The 21,544-nt window shown below is 47.0% G+C and overlaps 1 protein-coding gene across 1 annotated transcript in view; it reads right to left on the bottom strand.

The window, feature by feature from the left end:
- The window catches only part of SNTB1 (syntrophin beta 1), a 79,759-nt gene that overhangs the window by 22,911 nt on the left and 35,304 nt on the right, over nt 1–21,544 (bottom strand). Inside the window, exon 2 of the mRNA XM_038745118.1 lies at nt 7,315–7,531. Within this exon, the coding sequence (XP_038601046.1) occupies nt 7,315–7,531 (217 nt within the window). The remainder of the gene's footprint in view (nt 1–7,314; nt 7,532–21,544) is intronic.

Raw genomic sequence — 21,544 nt, forward strand, 5'->3', positions numbered from 1 at the left:
GCAGCTCCTGCCTCAAGACAGGCAGCAATCAGTGGGTCCTGGGACTGGGCATGGGAGGGGGAGGGGGTGAAGGGTGGAGCACAAGACCCTTGGGAAAGGAGTGAGGATGGTCCATGCTTGAGGAGGGATTCGGGGGTCAGAGAAGCATCCAAGAAGGCAGGAAACTCCCAGTGCCAGGGCTGGAGGGTGGGTGATGCCCAGGATAAACCAGGCAAGCAGCAGGTCCAAGAGCAGATGCTAGCTCCAGATGGGTGGGGCAGGGCAGAGCAGGGCAAGGGCACTAACCTATAACTAAGGGGAAGTGGCAGAGGAATCTCCTGTGGCCTGGAGAGGGGAGCGATCAATCGATAGATGGTATTCACTGAGTGCTAACCATGTGCACAGCATTACACTAAACATCTGGGAGAGTCCAATATAACTGAGTCGATATTTTCCCTGCTCACAAGGAGCTTACAGTCTAGGACAGTCTACTGTCAATCAACTAATCAATGATATTTACTGAGTGCTTACTATGTGTACACAGGACTGTACTAAGGGCTTAACAGAGTACAACTCAACATAGTTAGCAGACAAGTCCCCTGCCCACAGCGAGCTTCCAATCCAGAGGGATTTACCATTTCCGTCTGAGTGTTCAGGGCAGACCTAGAGTCTGAAGACATACTGGAGGTGGGTGGAACAGAAAGGCGAGGAGGATGTGGGCAAGCACAAAGAGACCGGATGGACAGCAGGCGTGGTCTTCAGGAGGCTTGTAGCCTAAACCCTCCTGCTGTCAGGGACACAGATGCCTGCACTTATGTCTAGGCCAGAAGCTGGGGAATTTCAGCCACCAGGTTGTCTTTTTTTTGTGGTATTTGTTAAGCACTTACTATGTGCCAAGCACTAATCTGTGAACTGGGGCTGGGGTAGATACAAGCTAATCAAGTTGGACACAGTTCATGTCCCACATGGGCTCATAGTCTTCATCCCTATTTTACAGATAAAGTAACAGAGGTCCAGGGAAGTGAAGTGACTTGCCCAAGTTCACACAGCAGACAACTGGGAGAGCCTGGATTAGAACCCAGGTCCTTCTGACTCCAAGGCCCGAGCTCTAGCCATTATGCCACACTGATTCTATTCACAACGGCAGAACCGAGGAATTCTGTCAAGGCATTTCAGGAATCTTGCCTGGGGCTTCAGTCAGATTCTACTCTTCCAGAAGCAGGGCCGCCTGCTTGCCTTCAGGAGAAATTAATCAAAAGGTGCCAACCTGCCACCAGAATCCAGTCTCCAGCCTGCTGAGCTCAAGAAGCAGTGTGGCTTAGTGAACAGAGACCAGGCCTGGGCATCAGAGGACCTGGGTTCTAGTCCCAGCTCTGCCTCTTGTCTGCTGGGTGAACTCGGAAAAGTCACTTCACTGGGGCTCAGCTACCTTAACAGTATAATGGGGATGAAGACTGGGAGCTCCATGTGGGACAGGGACTGTGTCCAACCTAATTAGCCTGTATCTACCCCAGCACTTAGAACAATGCCTGGCACAGAGTAAGCACTTAATCAATAGCATAAAAAAAAGAAGAATCAGACTGGAGTTTTCCAAGACCTGACCTGAGTCTGAGAACAGCAAACTTGCCTCGCTTTCCATTTCATTCTGAAGGCATAGTCTTCTATGTCTTCTATAGTCTTCAACTACAACAGGCTGATGTGAACAGCCAAGACCTCAGCATCTCCCTAAGCCGCTGCCCCAGGGCAGGGATCGTGGCTAGCAACTCACTATATTGTGCTCCCTTGAGCATCTAGTACAGTGATCTGCGCATCATAAATGTTCAATAAACAATAACTGTGATTTGTTAAGCACTTACTTTGTGCCAAGAACTGTTACTAAGCTCTGAGATAGACACAAGATCAACAGGTACCACATGGAGCTCACAGTCTTAGTTGGAGAGAGGATGGGAATTGAATCCCCATTTCACAGATGATGGAACTGAGGCCCAGAAGTGAAGTGACTTGCCCAGGGTCAACCAGATCACAGATGGACAAGTGCAGGAGCTAGGATTCAAACTCAGGTCCATCTGACTCCGAAGTCCGTGCTCTACCCACTAGGCACATTGCTTCCTAATCAATAAATGCCATTGATTGATTGATTGATTACTCCGGCTAATATCTTCTGGTTATGTCAGCACAGCAGATCCTGGGCACTATGCTATAGTCTCCCTGGTGAGAAATGGATTTAGTACATACACATTTTGCAATGTGATGCACCCCTGCTGGCCTACTCTTGTTGCGCCTACCATCCCAGTGGCAGCCCAGCTGACAGCAATGAGAGAATGCGAGTGGCAGTATCTCAAATTACTAGCCCCATAATAGCCAATTCCTTTGGACAAGTCTTGGCCTCCGAAGTCTCTGTGATTGAATCAGTCACATTTATTGAGCGCTTACTAGGTGCAGAGCACTATAGTAAATGCTTAGTAGAGTACAATACTCCCAAGCACATAGTACAGTGCTCTGCACCTAGTAAACACTCAATAAATATGATTGAAACATCAGTATTAGCAGATACATTCCCTGCCCATAATGAGTTTACAAAGCAGGGGAGACAGACACTTATATGAATGTCATTTATAATATATAATTTAAAGATATGTACATAATTGCTGTGTATGTACATACTGGCTGTGGGGTTGAGGGTGGGGTGAATACCAAGTGTCCAAAGGTCAGGGATCCAAGTACATGGATGACACAGAAGGGAGAGTGAGATGGGAAAAGAAGGCTTAGCTGGGGAAGGCCTCTTGGACGTGACCTTAATAATGCTTTGAAGGTGGAGATATATGGCATATATGGAGGGAGAGGGAGATCCAGGCTAGTGGAAGGACACAGAATGGGAAAGGGGTCTGCAGCGATATAGATGAATTCAAGGCACAGTGAATAAGCTGGTGCTACAGGAGCAGAGTGTGTGGGCTAGGCTGTAGAGGGAGAGCAGGAAGGTGAGGTAGGAGGGGACAAGGGGATAGAGTGTTTTAAAGCTGATGGTCAGGAGTTTCTGTTCGACGCGGAGATGGAAGGGCAACCACTGGAGGCTCTTGAGGAGTGGGGAGGCAAGAACTGAACATTTTCGTTGATCGTTTTTTGTTTTTGATAGGAAAAAAGGCCATCTGTTTATGACCATAAAATCCATCCACCCATCCAATCTAGGCAAATATCTGCCTGACTTTTGCAAACTTTAGACCCCCACTGGGTTCCTGAAAGAGCCAACTTTAGGGCACTGAACGTTTAGTCATCAATCAACCAATCCTCGTTATTTATTGAGCGCTCACTGTGTGCAGAATGCTGTACTAAGCGCTTAGGAGAGTCCAGTAGAACAGAGTTGCCAGACACGTTCCCTGTCCACAATGGGCTTCCAGTCTAGAGGTTCGCAGAGCACAGAGAAAGCCCTGTGGCTGGCCAGAGAGTTGGGGAGAATACACAATGGGAAGGGACAAACTCCTGGCACTGTGTTTGCCAGGAACAGGAACAAACAATCCTGAGGATCTGAATCAAAAAAGTGAAGATGCATTTCACCTGGGGGTTCTCTAGATCTAAGGTAAGTCATTCATTCTGTGGAGGACATGCAAATCAGCCTGTCAGCACCAATAATAGGAATTTGGTTCACTGATTCCACTGAAAGCCAAGCTATTGTTTAAAGAAATGCAGTCAAAGGGCATAGGTGTTGTCAATCAACACCTTTGATTACAAATTTCTGAGAAGTATTTTGGCCTAGTGGAAAAAGCCCAGGCCTGGTAATTAGAGGACCTGGGTTCTAATCCCCACTCTGCCATTTCAGGTAGGCTTTTACTTTCAAAGCAAAAGAGAGTCACAGGTGCTTTATGAAATTGAACCTAAAACAGAATGACATGATTTCCCTTAACTTCTCCCTTTGCTCTTCACCACTCCCTGCCCCAAAGCACTTAGGCACATATCTGTAATTTTCCCCACTCCCACTCCCAAAACACTTATGTACATATCTGTAACTTTATTTACTTGTATTGATGTCTGCCTCCCCTACTCTAGACTGTGAGCTCGTTGTGGGCAGGGAATGTCACTGTTAATTGTTGTATTGCACTTTCCCAAGCACTTAGTACAGTGCTCTGCACACAGTAAACTCTCAATACAATTGAATTAATGAGTGAATAAAAATAACTGTAGTATTTGTTAAGTGCTTACTATATGCCATGCACTCTACTAGTGCTATGGTAGATACAATCCAATTAGGTTGGACACAGTCCCTGTTACACAAAGGGCTCACAGTCTTAATCCCCATTTTACAGATGAGGGAACTGAGGTCCAGACAAGTTAAGTGACTCGGCCATGGTCACACAACAGATCAGTGGTGGAGCAGGGATTAAAACCCAGGTCCTTCTGATCCCAGGCCTATGCTCTAGTCACTAGGCCAAGTGATCTTGGGCATCACTGGGCCCCAGTTACCTCATTTGTAAAATAGGGATTAAGACTTTAAGCCCCTCATAGGACATGAACTGTATCCAACCTGATGAACTTGTATCTACCTTAGTGCTTAGTACAGTGACTGTCACATAATGAGTGCTTGACAAATACCATAAAAAAAGAACATTGTCATTGGGCAAGTCTGCTGGCCACTGTTTGAGCGATCTAGTTCACCCTGCTTGGGCATGCCCACAGGCCATACTGAAGCCATCTGTCCCAAACAGAGGGCTCAAGTGGTGCAATGGGCAAGCAGGAGCAGATGTTGTCATGCCATGAACCTCACTGCTCTGCATCAGACTCCAGCTTCCCTGGGCCACAGGCAAAGTAGTGCACAGCTTCAGTGAACAAATCTGAGGGGTGTGGGGGGAATAGAGGGAGAGAGAGAGAATGATAGTGGGAGTGAGAGACAAGGATGGAGGTAGAAAAGAGAGAGAGGGAGGGAGAGTGGGAAGGAGGGAAGGAGGGAGGTAGAGGAAGAGAGGGAGGGGAAAAGAGGGAGGGGAAAGAGGGAAAAGAAGGGAGAGAAGGAGAAAAAGGAAGGGGGGAGGGAGGGAAGGAGAGAGGGAGGGAGACAGGGAGGGGGAGGGAAAAAGAGAGGGAGAAAGGTGGGGAGAGAGAGAGAGAAAGGGAGGGAGGAAGGGAAGGAGGGAGAGAGGGAGGAAGGAAGAGAGGTGAAAACCCCCTTCAAATCTAATAGCCCTGTACTCAAAATCAGATGGAGCTTGAGATTCTTGGTGCAGTGTGGAAAAAAGACAAAGAGTCACTGATTTGAGAGCAAGAAAGGCGAGGGAGCAGCTGGCCCTGGCTCCCTCTTCTGCACTGCCCCCTTCTCCGGGCCCCTGGGCTGGCCCCGGTCCTCCCCCAGCAGCTGTGGGCTGGGCTCATTCGGTGCTCTGCTCAATCAGCCTGGTGCTCAGGCTAGGGCTGGCAGGAAGCAGCTGTCCCACACATGTTCCAAACAAGAGCCCAGGGGGCCGCCCCTATTTTTAGCCTTCTGAAGTGGTTGCAAAGGTCACAGAAATTCCCCGTGCCCGAGCTCCATTGGCTGGTCTCCCTCTTCACCCATGCCTACCTCCTCTTTCCTCCTCCTCCTCTCCGGGTCCCTCCTGGCTCCCCATCCCTGTCCCATCCCCCCAGCCCCTGACCCACCAGCCAGAGCTGCACCTGCTGGACTGGAAGAGTTGGAGTTGGGAGAAGCCTGAAAAAGTGAGCCAACCTGCTGGCTTGCTCACTTTGGGATTAGGACCCTGTGCCTTCCCTGGTTTAATCTAGTAGAGCGGCCCGGACCCACTCCCCCCACCCTGTCCCTAGCAGAACCAGAGCAGTCCCTTTTGACAGGCAGAGGAGCCAACACCAGATTATTTATTCCATTCACTGCCTCTCTTTCTTTTTTATGGTATTTGTTAAATGTTTACTCTGTACCAGGCGCTGTACTAAACGCTGAGGAAGATACAAGTTAGGATGGACACAGTCCATATCCTACATGGGGCTCACACTCTTATTACCCATTTTACAGATAAGGGAACTGAGGCCTGGGGAAGTGAACTGTTTGTGTGTGTGTGTGTGGTATTTATTAAGCCCTTACTATGTGTCAGGCACTGTACGAAGCACTTAAGTGGATTCAAGCTAATCAGGTTGCACACAGGAGTCCCTGTCCCTCAGGGGACTCACAGTCTTCATCCCCATTTTATAGATGAGGTTGCTGAGACCCAAGGAAATGAAGTAACTTGCCCAGTGTCACACAGCAGACAAATGATGGAGCAGGGATTAGAACCCAGGTCCCTGTAACTCCAAGGCCTGTGTTCTTTCTGATAAGCCTTGCTGCTTCTCTGGCTTTGGTATTCACCTTGTTTTGTCTTTACTAAGCCTATCCACACCTCCTGGGATGGCCTTTCTATAAGGACATGGTCAGTGGCTGCCTGTCAGCTCCTTTAGGCTGTAAACTCCCTGAGGGCAGAAGCCCATGCCCTCCACTTTGGTTGCTGATGCCCCATGGACACACAGTAGTGGGTTCTCTGGGCAGAGGGGGAACCATCCACCACTGTTCCATAAATAGGGAGTGAGAGTTTCAAGCCTTAATCTGAAATGATGGGCTGTGTTTCTGAAACCTTTGGCCAGCTAAGGCTTTCCACAGCTCACTCCTTCTTACTTACAGGGAGGCTACTTGTGCAGAGCACTGGACTGAACATCTTAGTGTGGAGCGCTGTTCACACCTGTAATTTACTGTTTTACATTACTGTCTCCCCCTGTAGACTCTCAGCTCGTTCTGAGCAGGGAACATGTCTACCGACTCAGTTGTATTGGACTCTCCCAAGTGCTTAGCATAATGCCCTACACACAGTAAGTGCTCAGTAAATACCATTGGCTAGCTATTGATGTCTATCTCCCTCTCTAGACTGTAAGCTTGCTATGGGAAATGAACATGTCTACCAACTCTTGCACTCTCCCAAGTGTTATTACAGTGCTCTGCACAAAAGCAATCAATAAATACAATTGATCAATTAGTTATGAATGTCTGCATCCCCCTCTAGACTGTAAGCTCGTTGTGGACAAGGAATGTGTCTACCAACTCTGTTGTATTGTACTCTCCCAAGCACTTAGTACAGTGCTCTGCACCCCAGTAAGTGCTCAATAAATACAATTGACTGTTTATCCTGGGGGCCTGTAGAGGGCAGATCACTGTTACTAGGCACCTTCAATGGGCCAAAGCCTTGGTTGGGCCCTTGGGTGAGGGCTGCAGGAGAGGAGGAGAACCAGGCCCTGCCCTCATGGAGCTTACGCCCACAGCGGGATCTGTGGGTGCTAAGACAGAGCAGAAGATGGGCAGGCTGAGCCTCGGGGTGAGTCGGGGGAGCCTGATACCTGTTCTCAGGGTCCGGCAGGGCCACGTTCCGAGTCACATAGCACATCCGGAGAGGGATGGTCTTCTGGTCTCCTTGGAGGGCAGTGGGTAGCGGGCTCGGGGGGTCGGAAGTGGCGTTTCCTAACCGCGGCGAGTCCGGCGGGGGTGTCTCCCACCCAATTTCAGACACCGGCGAACCTTTCCGCACATAGGGCGTGGCCTCACGCATGTACTTCACTGCAAAACAAGCGGGAAGACCAAGAGCAATGGGACATTTGGCTCCACTATCATTGCATGGGACCCCCTCCTGCTCATCCCCTCTCCCCTGCACTGCTCCCACCTTCATCCAACCCACCTCATGCTTTGCCAACTCCCAGTACAGCATTGGGGTGAGAAGCTCTTAAACACGAGAGCTGAATCCTGCTGCTCATTCAGGCATTAGCTTTCTGGGCCACGCCATTTTTAAATGGTATTTGTTAAGTGCTTACTATGTTCCAGGCACTGGGGTAGATACAAGCTAATCAGGTTGGACACAGTCCATGTTCCACATGAGGCTCACAGTCTTTACCCCATTTTACAGGTGAGGTAACTGAGGCCCAGAGAAGTGAAGTAATTTGCCCAAGGTCACACAGCAGACAAGTGGAGGAATTGGGATTACAGCCAAGGTCCTTTTGACCTCCAGGCCCATGCTCTACCCATTAGGCTTTGCTGCTTCTCTTCTCTATTCTCTATTCTCTTGGAGCATTTGCACCCCCCGTGAGACAGGTTTGCTTTTGCAGAAAGCTCCCTCCTTCTCACTGAAAAACCGTTCAGGCCACGTTTCCCCACTCCTCAAGAACCTCCAGCATTTGCCCATCTACCTCCACATTAAACAGAAAATCCTCACTATTGGCCTGAAAGCACTCAATCATCTTGCCCCCTCCTACCTCTCCTCACTACTCTCCAACTACAACCCAGCCCAAACACTTCATTCCCCTAACACCAACCTACTCACTGTACCTCAATCTTATCTATCTCACCACCAACCTCTCACCCATGTCCTGCCTTTGGCCTGGAACATCCTCCTCGTTCTGTATCCACCAGGCCACCACTGTCCGCCCCTTCAAAGCCTTTTTAAAAGCACGTCTCCTCCAATAGGCCTTCCCTGACTAAGCCCTTATTTCCCCTACTCCCTCTCCCTTATACATCACCCTTCCACCTGGATTTGCACCCTGTATTCACCCTATCCTCAGCCCCATAGCACTTACGTCCATACCCATAATTCATTTATATTAATGCCTGTCTCCCTTCTAATAATAATAATAATACTAATGGCATTCATTAAGCACTTACTATGTGCAAAGCACTGTTCTAAGCACTGGGGAGGTTACAAGGTGATCAGGTTGTTCCACGGGGGGCTCACAGTCTTAATCCCCATTTTACAGATGAGGTAACTGAGGCACAGAGAAGTTCGGTGACTTGCCCAAAGTCACACAGCTGACAGTTGGCGGAGCCGGGATTTGAACCCCTGACCTCTGACTTCAAAGCCCGTGCTCTTTCCACTGAGTCACGCTGCTTCTAGACTGTAAGCTGCTTGTGAGCAGGTAACTTGTCTACCAACTCTATTATACTGTGCTCTACCAAGCTCTAATTCAGAAAGTGCCCTGTAAATTCCATTGATTAATTGATTAGTCTCAAGTCAATCTACCTGTACTCATTTCTCCTGACATGGACCTCATGCTCTTGCTCTTCCACCCCCCTGCTAGGAACGACCTCCACAGTCCCATCAGGCTGACCCCTGCTCTCCCCAACACCAGAAGCCTTCTGAAACCAGGAAGCCTTCCCCAATTTTTTTTTAATGGGATTTGTTAAGCATTTACTATGTGCCAAGCACTGTTTAAGTATTGAGGAAGATACAAAGTAAACATGATGGACCCAGGCCCCGTCCCACATGGGGCTCAAGAGTCTTATTTCTCACCTGTCACCCAACCGCCTCTGTAGCACTTCCATATCACCTAAGCACTTGGGTGCTCACCTTCCTCACCCCTTCAGCGTCCCCCAAGGGGCTACGATTATACAACTCTTTATACTACTTCCTGAGTGTAATTTATTTTAATGTATGCCTCCCCCACTAGACTGTAAGCTCCTTGAAGGCAGGGATCGTGTCTCTTCACTATTGTGATCTCCCAAGAGTTTAGTTCAGTGCTCTAAAAATAGGCATGATTGACAGCAGGCAGATGGCCCAAATTATGTTTCTTGGCATGGGGATTTGCATTTCCTTTTTTTTAATGGTATTTTGTTAAGCGCCTACTAGGTGTCAGTCAGTGCACTAAGCCCTGGGGTAGGTACAAGCTAATCAGGTTGGACCCAGTCCATATCCCACCCTTAGTACAGTACTCTGCACAAAGTAAGTGCTCAATACATACAACTGAATGAATGGAGTTCACAGTCAATCCCCATTTTACAGATAAGGTAACAGGCATAGAGAAGTGAAGTTACTTGCCCAAGGACACACAGCAGACATGTGGCAGAGCCAGGATTAGGACCCGAGTCCTCTGACTTCCAAACGCTCTACCCACTAGGCCAGACTGCTTCCCAACTACTGTTCTTTGGATCACCCTCATCATTCATTGTTCGGGAGCTCAGAATCACAAGTTTTAGCTGTTCCTAGACTTTTAGTTCCAGGCTTCCTCCTGGTGGAGCATGTTAGAATATATGCATTTTTTTTCCACAGTAAACTAGAGAAGTGATAAATTTATTGAAGATGCTTACACTTTAGGGGGATGATGCATACCAATTCTGCCACCCCTGTAAATTGGGCTGGGTAATAATAATAATAATAACATTAGGTGCTCACTATGTACCAAGCACTGGTCTAAGTGCTGGGGTAGACACAAGTTAATCAAGTTAGACACCGTCCCTGTTCCACATGGAGCTCACAGTCTAAACAGGAGGGAGATCAGATATTTAATCCCGATTTTACAGATGAGGAAATTGAGGCTCAGAGAAGTTAAGTGACTTGTCCAAGGTCACTTAAAGGTCAGCTAACAATTGTCAGAGCTGGGATTATGTCATAAGTACATAATTTATACCCATCCCTATCATTATTACCATTGTTAATATTATTATTATTGGATTTGTTAAGTGATTACTGTGTGTCAAGTACTGTTCTAAGCTCCGGAGTAGGTACAAGTTTATCAGGCTGGACACAGTCCCTGTCCCGTATGGGACTCACAGTCTAGGAGGGAGAACCAGATATTTAACCCTCATTTTACAATTGGGGAAACAGACTCAGAGAACTGAATTGACTTATCCAAGGTCACATAGCAAGCAATTAGCAGACCCAGGATTAAAACTCAGATCCTCTGACTCCCAGGCCTGGGCTCTATCCACTAGGCCACACTGCTTGCTTTGCTGCGTGACCTCAGGCAAGTCACTTCATTTCTCTGTGTCTCTGTAAAATGGGGATTAAGACTGTATGCCCTTGTAGGACAGGGATTCTGTCCAACACGATTGGCTTGTATTTACCCCAGTGCCTAGTACAATGCCTGGCACATAGTGAGCACTTAGCAAATACCATTTAAAAATAAAGGTTACCTGTGTGTCTTCAACCTTGCTGATCCTAAACTCTGCTTCCCTGGGAACTGGATACTTTGTGTCTAAGTGACTTTTTCTCCAGCCAAACTGCCACCTCACTTATCCAAGCACTGAGAAGTAATGTGGCCTACTGGACAGAACATGGACCTGGGTTCATACCCTGGCTCCACCACTTGTCTGCTGTGTGACCTTGGTCAATTCACTTCACTTCCTTGTACCCCAGTTACCTAATCTGTAACATAGAGATTAAGTCTGTGAGACCCAAATAGAAAAGGTACTGTGTCCAACCGGATTATCCTGAATCAGCCCACTGTTTAGTACACTGCCAGGCACGTAGCACTTAAATACCATTAAAAAACAAAACAAACAAACAAAAAAAGCAAAACACAAGTACCTCAAAGAGAGCAACCTGGAATGTAATCTTCATAATAGAAAGGCTGCAGTACTCCACATGGGAGAATTTTAGTTTTGTACACCAAAATCCTGAACAGTGCCATTTCTGTGGCCATCTGTTGATTCACTCATTCATTTTAATTTTATTTCTTCAGAGCTTTCTGTGTGCAGAGCACTGTACTAAGCACTTGGGAAAGTACAATACAACAATAAACACATTCCCTGCCTGTAAGGATCACACAATTTAGAGGTTTTGCCCTTAAGAAATATTGCAGTAAGTGCACGTACTCCTCCAAAGAATCACCACCAAAATCTTTCCTCTCTCTAGATGCCACAAAATCTCAACAAATAAACACAAGTATTACTCAACAACAATGGTATTGATGGGCAAACGTTTCCAGTCACATTACAGCTTCACCTTACTTGACAAACAGGATCGTGTATACTATATGGAGGGTCTAACCTAAAGGGACAGAATCTTTACAGTCTGCAAAAATGACTGCCTGAAGTGACCATCCAGTTACAGTCACACCAAGGCCCTCCTAAAGCCAGCTGGCTGATGACCTCAACGGTTTGGGGGTGGCTATTATCGGGCCAGATGAATAAACCCTGCACTTCTTATCAATGATATTTTCTGAGCGCTTACAATATGCAGACCACTATATTAACCACTTCGGAGAGTCCAATACATGGAAATAGCCAGTCATGTTCCAGAATGAAAATGTGTGGTCTGGCAATTAAGATTTCCATCTTTTAGATTCCATCTTCCCGACAAAAAAAGGGAGAGAAAGGAAAGTTGGCCACCAAACCAATTAAACCTCCTTGACAAGTGCTGTACTTCTGCAGCCGGTTTCAAAGACGGGCCGGGCTGCTTCCAGAAGAACGCCTCAGTTGAACAGCAAATCTTGCGAGCGCGTGAGCTGCCACACACTGGGACCTTTGTAACAATGCTGAGGGAACATTCCAGATCTCGCTCACAAGCCACTAAGGAGGAAAAGCATCCATCCCCTTGTCCGGAACTCACCTTCCTCCCCTCCCACTATAAGGACGTACTTTCTGATTACATGATGGTGGGGAATGAAATCCTGCTGTAAAGCTGTGATTTCTGCTCAAGCAGAAAGGGTAGCAGGGGGGCTGGGGCTGGTGGGGGAGGGGGTTCTAAATCTGGCTGAAGTAGACACTGGAGGAATCTCACCTCCTGAGATATTTTTTTAAAATGGTATTTACTTAGTGCTTACTAGGTGCCAGGCACTGTACTAAGCGCTAGGGTAGATACACACTAATCGGGTTGCTCACCAACCGTGTCCCACATGGGGCTCACAATATTGGTCCCCATTTTCCAGATGAGATCATTGAGGCCCAAAGAACTGAAGTGACCTGCCCAAGGTCACACAATAGATGAGTGGTAGGTGGCAGGGGATGGTGGGTGGTATAGGAGAAGAGGGTTTTATTGGACCTATGCAATTTAATCATCATCCCCCCACCGGGCAATACACTAGTCAGGTTCCGATAGGCATGGCCATAAACATTTTCTAAATAATTCAAACATGTATCAGTGGCAGCAGCTCACCATGCTGCCTCCTTTTCTACCACAGTCTTACAAACAATAACCTTCTGAGCCAAAAAGGCCAGATGTGACACTGAACCCTACATCTCCAGGAATTTTTCCATGACAGAATGGAACTACAGCTCTAAGACAGGTGAAGTTTTATCGGGACATTTATAGGAACATTAGGTTCCAGAGGTTCTTAGAGAAGCAGCATAGTCTAATGGATAGAGCTTGGGCCTGGGAGTCAGAGGACTTGGGTTCTAATCCCAGCTCTGCCACTCGTTTGCTGTGTGACCTTGGGAAAGTCACTTAACTTCTCTGGGCCTCAGTTCCCTCATCTGTAAAAATGGGATTAAGAATGTGAGCCCCTTGAGGGACATGAACTGGGTCCAACCTGATTAGCTTGTTTCCACTCTAGTGCTTAGAACAGTGCCTGGCACAGCATAAGCTCTTAACAAATGCCATTAAAAATACAAAGCAAAACAATTTTCTCACCTGAACTCTGCCAGAACTTTTTGTTCCCCATGGTCCCAACCTGCTCAAGTCATTATGTACTAACCTTTGCACCTATGCATATAATAACATACATGCTCCATTCATTTATTCATTTTTCCAAATTCTTGCTACTCTCAGTTGTACTTCCATCTCTCTTGCTAGTGTTTTTTTTTAAATGGTATTTGTTAAGTGCTTACTCTATGATGACTCTTTCAAGCGCTGGGGTACATTCATTCATTCAATAGTACTGACTGAGTGCTTACTGTGTACAAAGCACTATATTAAGGGCTTGGGAGAGTATAATACAACAATAAACAGAAAGATTCTCTGCCCACCCTGAGCAAGTCAGGGTGACACAGAAGGGAGTGAGAGAACAGGAAATGAGGGCCTGGTCAAGGAAGGCCTCTTGGAGGAGATGAGCCTCCAATAAGGCTTTGAAACAATCATAAATCAATGATGAATCACTCAACAATAAATCGATCAAACACTAATATTCATTGTAAGGGCAACACAGAAGGAAGAGACAATAGGGTAAATGAGGGCCTCTTGGAGGGGATGTGATTTACCTCTAGTCCATCTGTCCAGGGATGTCGCACTGGCACTTTTTATTTTTTAAAAAAGGTATTTGTTAAGCACTTACTATGTGCCAGTTACTGTAATAAGCACTGGGGTAGATACAAAATAATCAGGTTGGACACAGTCCATATCTCACATAGGGCTCACAGTATTAACCCCCATTTTACAGATGAGGTAAACTGAGGCCTGGAGATATGAGATGACTTTCTCAAGGTCACACAGCAGATAAGTGACAGAACCAGGATGAGAACTCAGATCCTCCTTACTCCAAGGGCCCTGCTCTATCCACTAAGCCACACTGCTTCTGTACTTAATAATAAGGGTATTTGTTAAGTGCTTACTTTGTGCCAAGCACTGTTCTAAGCACTGGGGTTGATTCAAGGTAATCAGATTGCCCCATGTGAGGCTCACAGTCTTAAACCCCATTTTACAGATGAGGTAACTGAGCCACAGAGAAGTTAAGTGACTTACTCAAGGTCACACAACAGACAAGTGGCAAAGCTGGAATTAGAACCCATGACCTCTGACTCCCAAACCCATGCTCTTTCCACTAAGCCACACTGCTTAGCTCTAACACTTGACACTCAACCCCTCACTTTCCCCACAAAACCCATCCTAACTTTCCCATCTCTGTGGACAACGCCTCCATCCTCCCAGTCCCAGGATGCCAACTTGGACACCACACTCTTCTAACCCACCTGTTCAGACTGAAGCTAAATCCTGCTGATTCTCTATGAAGTTCTCTTTCTACTGAGTTGAAAGATCATTCCAGGAGTATGAAATTGTATTGATATCGTCTTTCAGAATCCTCTGGCATGCTTGAGGATGACTAAATAGAGAAGTTAGTCCATGACTGAAACTGGTTCCCTGCCCTCCATTTCTGATGTGTTCAGCAATGTCGCTGCAGAAGAAATATTAGGCTCTTGATCGACTTTCCAGAAGCAGAGTGGTCTAGTGGATAGAGCCTGGGCCTGGGTGTCAGAAGAACCTGGCTTCTAATCCTGGCTCCACCACTTGTCTGCTGTGTGACCTTGGGCAAGTCACTTCACTTCTCTGAGCCTCAGTTCCCTCATCCATAAGACAGGAATTAAGACTGTGAGCCCTAAGTGGGACCTGGACCGTGCCCAACCTGATTAGCTTGTATCTTCCTCACCGCTGAATTCAGTGTCTGACATACAGCAAGCACTTAACAAATCCCAAACAAAACAAAAAACTACATCAGATCAGCCTGGTGTGCCACAGTCAGAGAAATGGCACAACTGTCTTGGAGCAGATACTTCAATTTGATCAGGGACATCAAGGAGCAGAAACAAAGATGGCCCTGGGCAAATGGATAATAAATACAATGAAGTAGCTGGAGGTCATCTGCCCTGCCACCCTGTCGGCAGAATCGTACCATCAGCGGATGGTTGCCATCAGCAGAATAGTGTCATCACACCTGTTCTTCTCACACCAGGACAGCTAGAGAGTAGCAATAAATGAACACTTAGAGTTGCAAGGCAGATCACTAATTCAGCTTGTTGGTGGCAGCCACAGTCTCTGAGTTTCTCTATTTTCTTTTTTTTGTGGTATTTGTGAAGTACTTACTCCATGTCAAACACTGCTCTAAACGCTGGGGTAGGTATAAGTTAATTAGGTTGGACACAGACCCTGTCCCGTGTAGAGCTTACTGTCTAAGTAGGTCGGAGGACAAGGTATTTAATCCCCATTTGTACAGTTCAGGAAACTGAGGCCCAGAGAAGTGAACTGACGTGCCCAAGGTCACACAGTGAACAATTGGCAGAGTTGGGATTAGAACCCAGTTCTCCTGACCCCCATGCCCATGCTCTTTCCACTAGGCCACGCTGCTTCTCATTATTGTTTGATTCCTTTTTATGTTTACTACATGAGCAGCTTCATTCTACTGGCTGAAGCAATACAAAACGGGACTTTAAAAACGGAGAGAGAGAGATGCTGAGTCAGACAAAATTGTTTCTGCTGTCGCTGAGGCAAAACACAGTTCGAGAAGGCCTTTCCTGCTGCAGACTTCTAAGGAGTCAAGATGAAAGAGAAACCTTAAAGGTTTGGGGACGCTGGCTCCGGTTCTAAAGCTGGAAAACTTCTCCTTTCTCTTCTTTTGGCAAGAGATGCTACTGGGGCTAGAGTTTGGCCATTTTGTTTCTGAACCGAGGGACAGTCCATTTGCTAGAAGAAGCAGCATAGCCTAGTGGCTACAGCCCGGGCCTGGCGGTCAGAAGGACCTAGCTTCAAATCCCGGCTCCAACGCCTGTCTGCTGTGTGTCCTTTGGCAAGTCACTTCACTTCTCTAGGCCTCAGGCCCCTCGTCTGTAAAATGGAGATTCAGTCTGTGAACCCCTGTGGGACATGGACTGTGCTCAACCGGATTAGCTTGTATGTACCCTAGCACTTACTACAGTGCCTGGCATAAAGTAAGTGCTCAGAAAATACCATAAATAATAAAAAAAAGTATAAGTGCTTCCTTTAAATGTTTACTGACTGCAGACAGGAAAAAGCACCCACCATCCACCCACGCAGTGTGACCCAAATTTCCTAGCTCCAAGCCACAGATTCTACCTTTGAGGTGAGATGAGAGTCAATTGCAAGAAGTTACGCTGTTACTTTTTGAGCAATAGCTATTAGAGAAGCAGCATGGCTTAGTGGATTGAGCACGGGCCTGGGAGTCAGAAGGACCTGGACTGGATTCTAATGCCTGCTCAGCTACATGTCTACTGCATTACCTTGGGCAAGTCTCTAAGGCCTCTGAGCCTCACTTCCTTCATCTATAAAATGGTGATTAAGAGTGTGAGTCCCATGTGGGACAGGGACTGTGTCCAACATAATTAACTTGTATTTACCCCAGTGCTTTCAACAGTCCTGGTACGTAAGTACTTAATAAATATTATTATTATTATTATCATTATTATTATTATTCTTAGCAGAGCTATGCAAGAAAGGGCAGAGCCACATCACTTGCAAAAACATTCCCAAACCAAGATATTTCTGAATGGGACAAATGTTTCCCTGCCTCGTTTCCCAAAAGTGGAAAAGAGACACTTGTAAACAGACTTCTGGGACATCAATATTATCTACATATTATTATTTTTTATTAATGGTATTTTAGCACTTCCTATGTGCCAGGCACCGTACTAAGTTCTAGGGTAGAGCCAAGCTAATCAGGCTGGACACAGTTCCTGTCCCACATGGGGCTCACAGTCTTCATCCCCATTTTACAGATGAAGGAACTGAGGCCCAGAAGAGTGAGTTGCCCGAGGTCACAGAGTAGATGAGTGGTGGACCCGGGGCCAGAACCCTGGTCCTTCTGACTCCCAGGCCCAGGCTCTATCCACTAGGCCAAGCTGCTTCTCGTTGCTGATGACAGATCATCATTGCTGATATTGACTAAGCATCTCTTCAGGGCTGAGCACCACACAGAGTATGCTGACAGCAGAATAAAAGACTGACTTTGGGGTGGATACCTACCTGTTTCCTGTTAATCTCAGGGGTCCTCGGGTGGGCTCTGGTGGTGAATGGTTTTGCATATGTGTCATGGGAGGGGCACCATAGGGAGAGGAGGGGAGAGACCTTCCCTGGGCACACATAAATGGGTTGGAAATTGCTTTTCAAGCTAAATCTCCCTTCTTTGCTAGCAGGCCTGCCCTTCAGACAGTCCACAAGGGGCAACAAGGCCTAGAGGAAAGAGCCTGGGAGTCAGAGGACGTGGGTTCTCAACCCGGCTCTGCCATCTTCCTGCTTGGGCAGGTCATTTCACTTCTCTGGGGCTCAGTTTCCTCATACTGCAAAATGGGGATTAAGACTGGGACATGGACCATGTCCAACCTGATCAGATTATATCTACCCCAGAGCTTAGTACAGTGCTTAACAAATACCATAAAAATGACTCAACACCACCAGCTGCTCCCTGAAGTAGTCAGGCAGAAGGACCCGCTCCTCAATTACAGCCCTGTCCGCGGCGAGGGCCGTGGCTAGAAAGCAAACGCTTGGGAAGGGGTGGATACCAGGGACTCACGGACCTCTGCCCCAAGCTCCAAACCCATTCCCACCAAGCGCAGAGCTGACAGAGGAAACTTGTCAAGATTTTTGCTTGACACAACTTCCCTTTAAAGTCTCTTGAGCTCTATGGCTGGAGAAACCTGGACAAGCTTGACACATCCTGCCTAAGAAGGTGTTCTCTAAGTGTTGGGTTTCAGACAACTTCTTGAAATTAAAAAAAATTCCCATCGAAATAGCTTCCTTAATGCGGATTACAGAGCTGTGGTACTGGCAGGGGAGGGAACTGGCCCTGGAATGCTGACTGTGGAACTTCAGCCCTTCACTGAAGACTCAGCTCACGGCTGGGGGAAAAATGAAGTAGCAGGGAAATCTATTCATTCATTAAATAAATAAATAAATAATAAATAAATAAATAATAAATCATATTTATTGAGCGCTTACTGTGTGCAGAGCACTGTACTAAGCACTTGGGAAGTACAAGCTGGCAACATATAGAGACAGTCCCTACCCAACTCCAACATGACGGAACACGAGGGAAAGCACATTGATATGAAGGAACGTGGCCTACTGGAAAGAGCCCTGGCCTTAGAGCCAGAGGACTGGGTTCAAATGTCGGCTTGGCCACTAGCCTGGTGGGTGAGCTTGGGCAAGTCGCTTCGCTTTTCTGTGCCTCAGTTCCTCACCTATAAAAGGGGGATTCAAAGCCGGTTTTTTGTCTCCCTTAGACCATGAGTTCCGAGTGGGAAAGGGAGTCTGTCTGCCCTGATGATCTTTTCATCTACCCCAGGGCTTGGACCAGTGCTTGGTCAGGTCCTCTGATTCCCAGGCACATGTCCTTTCCACAAAGCCATGCTGTAGTGACCCGGCTATCGAGACTGTGCCCGCTCTTCCCGAGCCTGGCTGCCCACTTTTGGTTCTGCCACGTTCATAACGGAGTCGCCTTCCACCAGCCCCTGGGCATAACCCCATGAATTTCATGTAATTGCTGGGCCTGCTCCTCTGGGCTACCCACTCCCCCACCCCACCTGCCAGAAGCAGCATAGCCTAATGGAAAGAGTGCAGGCCTGGGAGTCAGAGGACCTGGGATCTAATCCTCATTCTGCCAATGGCTTGCTGTGTGGCCTTGTGCAAGTCACTTCACTTCTCTGGGCCTCAGTTTCCTCTACTGAAAAATGGGGATCAAATACCTGTTCTTCCTCCTACTTGTGAGCCCCTTGAGGGATAGGGACCATATCCGACCTAATGAACTTGTACCTACCCCAGAGCTTAGAACAGAGTGTGCCACAGAGTAAGTGTTTAACAAATACCATAAAAAAAAAACAATCACCACCACCAAAAATTATGCCTGTGGGTCAGATAAGGGTTGGGCAGTGGGGGCAGGGGGAAATATTCCCCAGGAAGGTTGGGGTGTGATTCAGACCACAGTAAATACCACTGCCCCTTGTCCCCAGCTGAGCTCCACCTCCAGGAGTTTGGGGAGAAGGGGCTAAGAGCCATCAGTCATTTAATCAATCTGCTGTACTTCCTGAGCACTTGCTGTGTACAGAGCACTGAAAGTTTTTTGGAAAAATGATCCAGGCAGCAGAGTGGAGTATAGACTGGAGTGGGAGAGAAGGGAGGCAGGGAGGTCAGCCAGGAGTCTGATGCAATAGTCAAGGTAGGACAGGATAAGTGCTTGGATCGGTGTGGTAGCAGTTGGGATGGAGAGAAAAGGATGGATTTTAGTGATGCTGTGAAGGTAAAATGAGGATTAAGACTGTGAACCCTATGTGGGACAGGGACAGTGTCTAACCCACTTAGCTTATATCTACCCAAGTGCTTAGTTCAGTGTCTGGTACATAGTAAGCACTTAGCAAATACCATTAAAAAAAGGTAGAAGCAACAGGATGTGGTGACATTGAATATGTGGGTTGAATAAGAGAGAAGAATGGAGAATAACGGGAGGATGATGGCTCTGTCTACAATGATAGAAAAGTCAGGGGGAGGACAGGGTTGGGGTGGGAAGATGAGGAGATCTGTTCTGGACGCTTTAAATTTGAGGTGTCAGTGGGACATCCAAGTAAAGATGTCCTAAGGGCAGAAGGAAATGTGAGACTGCAGAGGAGGAGAGAAATCAGGGCTGGAGATATACAGTTTGGAATCATCCACATAGAGGTGGTAGTTGAAACCACGGGAGTGAATGAGTTCTCATGGGAGCGAATGAGTTCTCACAGGAGTGAATGAGTTCTCCAAGGTGGTGGGTGTATAAGGAGAATAGAAGGGGATGTAGAACTGAGCCTTGAGGGACACCCACTGTTAGCGGGTGGGAGGCAGAGGAGGAGCCTGCACATGAGAAGCATCATGGCTCAGTGGAAAGAGCACGGGCTTGGGAGTCAGATTTCATGAGTTCAAATCCAGGCTCTGCCGCTTGCCAGCTGTGTGACTATGGGCAAGTCACTTAACTTCTCTGGGCCTCAGTTACTTCATCTGTAAAATGGAGATTAAGATTGTGAGCCCCACATGGTACAACCTGATCACCTTGTATCCTCCCCAGCACTTAGAACCGTGCTTTGCACATAGTAAGGGCTTAACAAATACCAAAATTATTATTATTATTATTATTATTATTATCATTATTATTATTATTATTATGAGATTGAGAATGAGAGGCCAGAGAGATAGGAGGAGAACCAGGAGAGGACAATGTCAATGAAGCCAAGGTTAGATAATGTTTCCAGGAGAAACTGTGCCCAGGAGAGCAATGGCCCCTAACCCTCCCACCCAAGGACTCAGGAGTTCTGTTAGCTGGATACCGCTGGGTGTGGACTGTTGGGTTGTCTTGGGAGTGACACCCTACTCCCTTCTTCCAGGGAGGACAGAAAAGCACAGTGAAAAGTAAAAGAAAATTAAATTCCCATCCCTCTTCTCCCTCCCAGAGTCCCTGGGGTAGGGAAAATGGCCAATCAGTCAATGATACTTATTGAATGCTTACTGTATGTAGAGCACTGTACTAGGTCCTGGGGAGAGTCCAATATAACAGTTAGTAGACATGTTCCCTGCCCACAGTGAGCTAACAGTCTAGAGGGGGGTGAAGACATTAATAATCAATGATATTTATTGAATGCTTACTCTGGGCAGAGCACTGCACTAAGCACTTGGGAGAGTACAATATACCAGAGTCGGTAGACACATTCTCTGCCAACAAAGAGCTACAGTGCAGAAGGGGATACAGACCTGAATAATCAATCAACAGTATTTATTGAGCGCTTACTGTGTACAGAGCACTTTACTAGGCAGTTGGAAGAGTACCATTGTCACCCGTTGTCTGGGGACAGGTTCGTTCGGTAATTGGCGCGGGGGAAAGGGGGAATAGAAAGCCCGAGTTTTATATAAAATTTATTCCGTAAGGTGAATTGAATTGTTTAGTTGTTTAGGTGCAATGGATTGAACTTCCCTTTTGGGAGGAATGTAATCAGTTAGTAATATTAGAGCTTCCCTAACAGGAGGAACACAATCATATGTTACTTGCGCATGGATGAGGTGGCTAGCTCTCACCCACGTGCATTTCCCACGTGGGAAGAATAGATGTACTTTCCCACACGGGAGAAATCAACTTACTTTCCCACAAGGGAGGAATCCATTACATTACCAATGCACGTGGTGGGAGGCTA

This window comes from Tachyglossus aculeatus, chromosome 4 (genome assembly GCF_015852505.1).
Source record: "Tachyglossus aculeatus isolate mTacAcu1 chromosome 4, mTacAcu1.pri, whole genome shotgun sequence".
Lineage (NCBI taxonomy): Eukaryota > Metazoa > Chordata > Mammalia > Monotremata > Tachyglossidae > Tachyglossus > Tachyglossus aculeatus.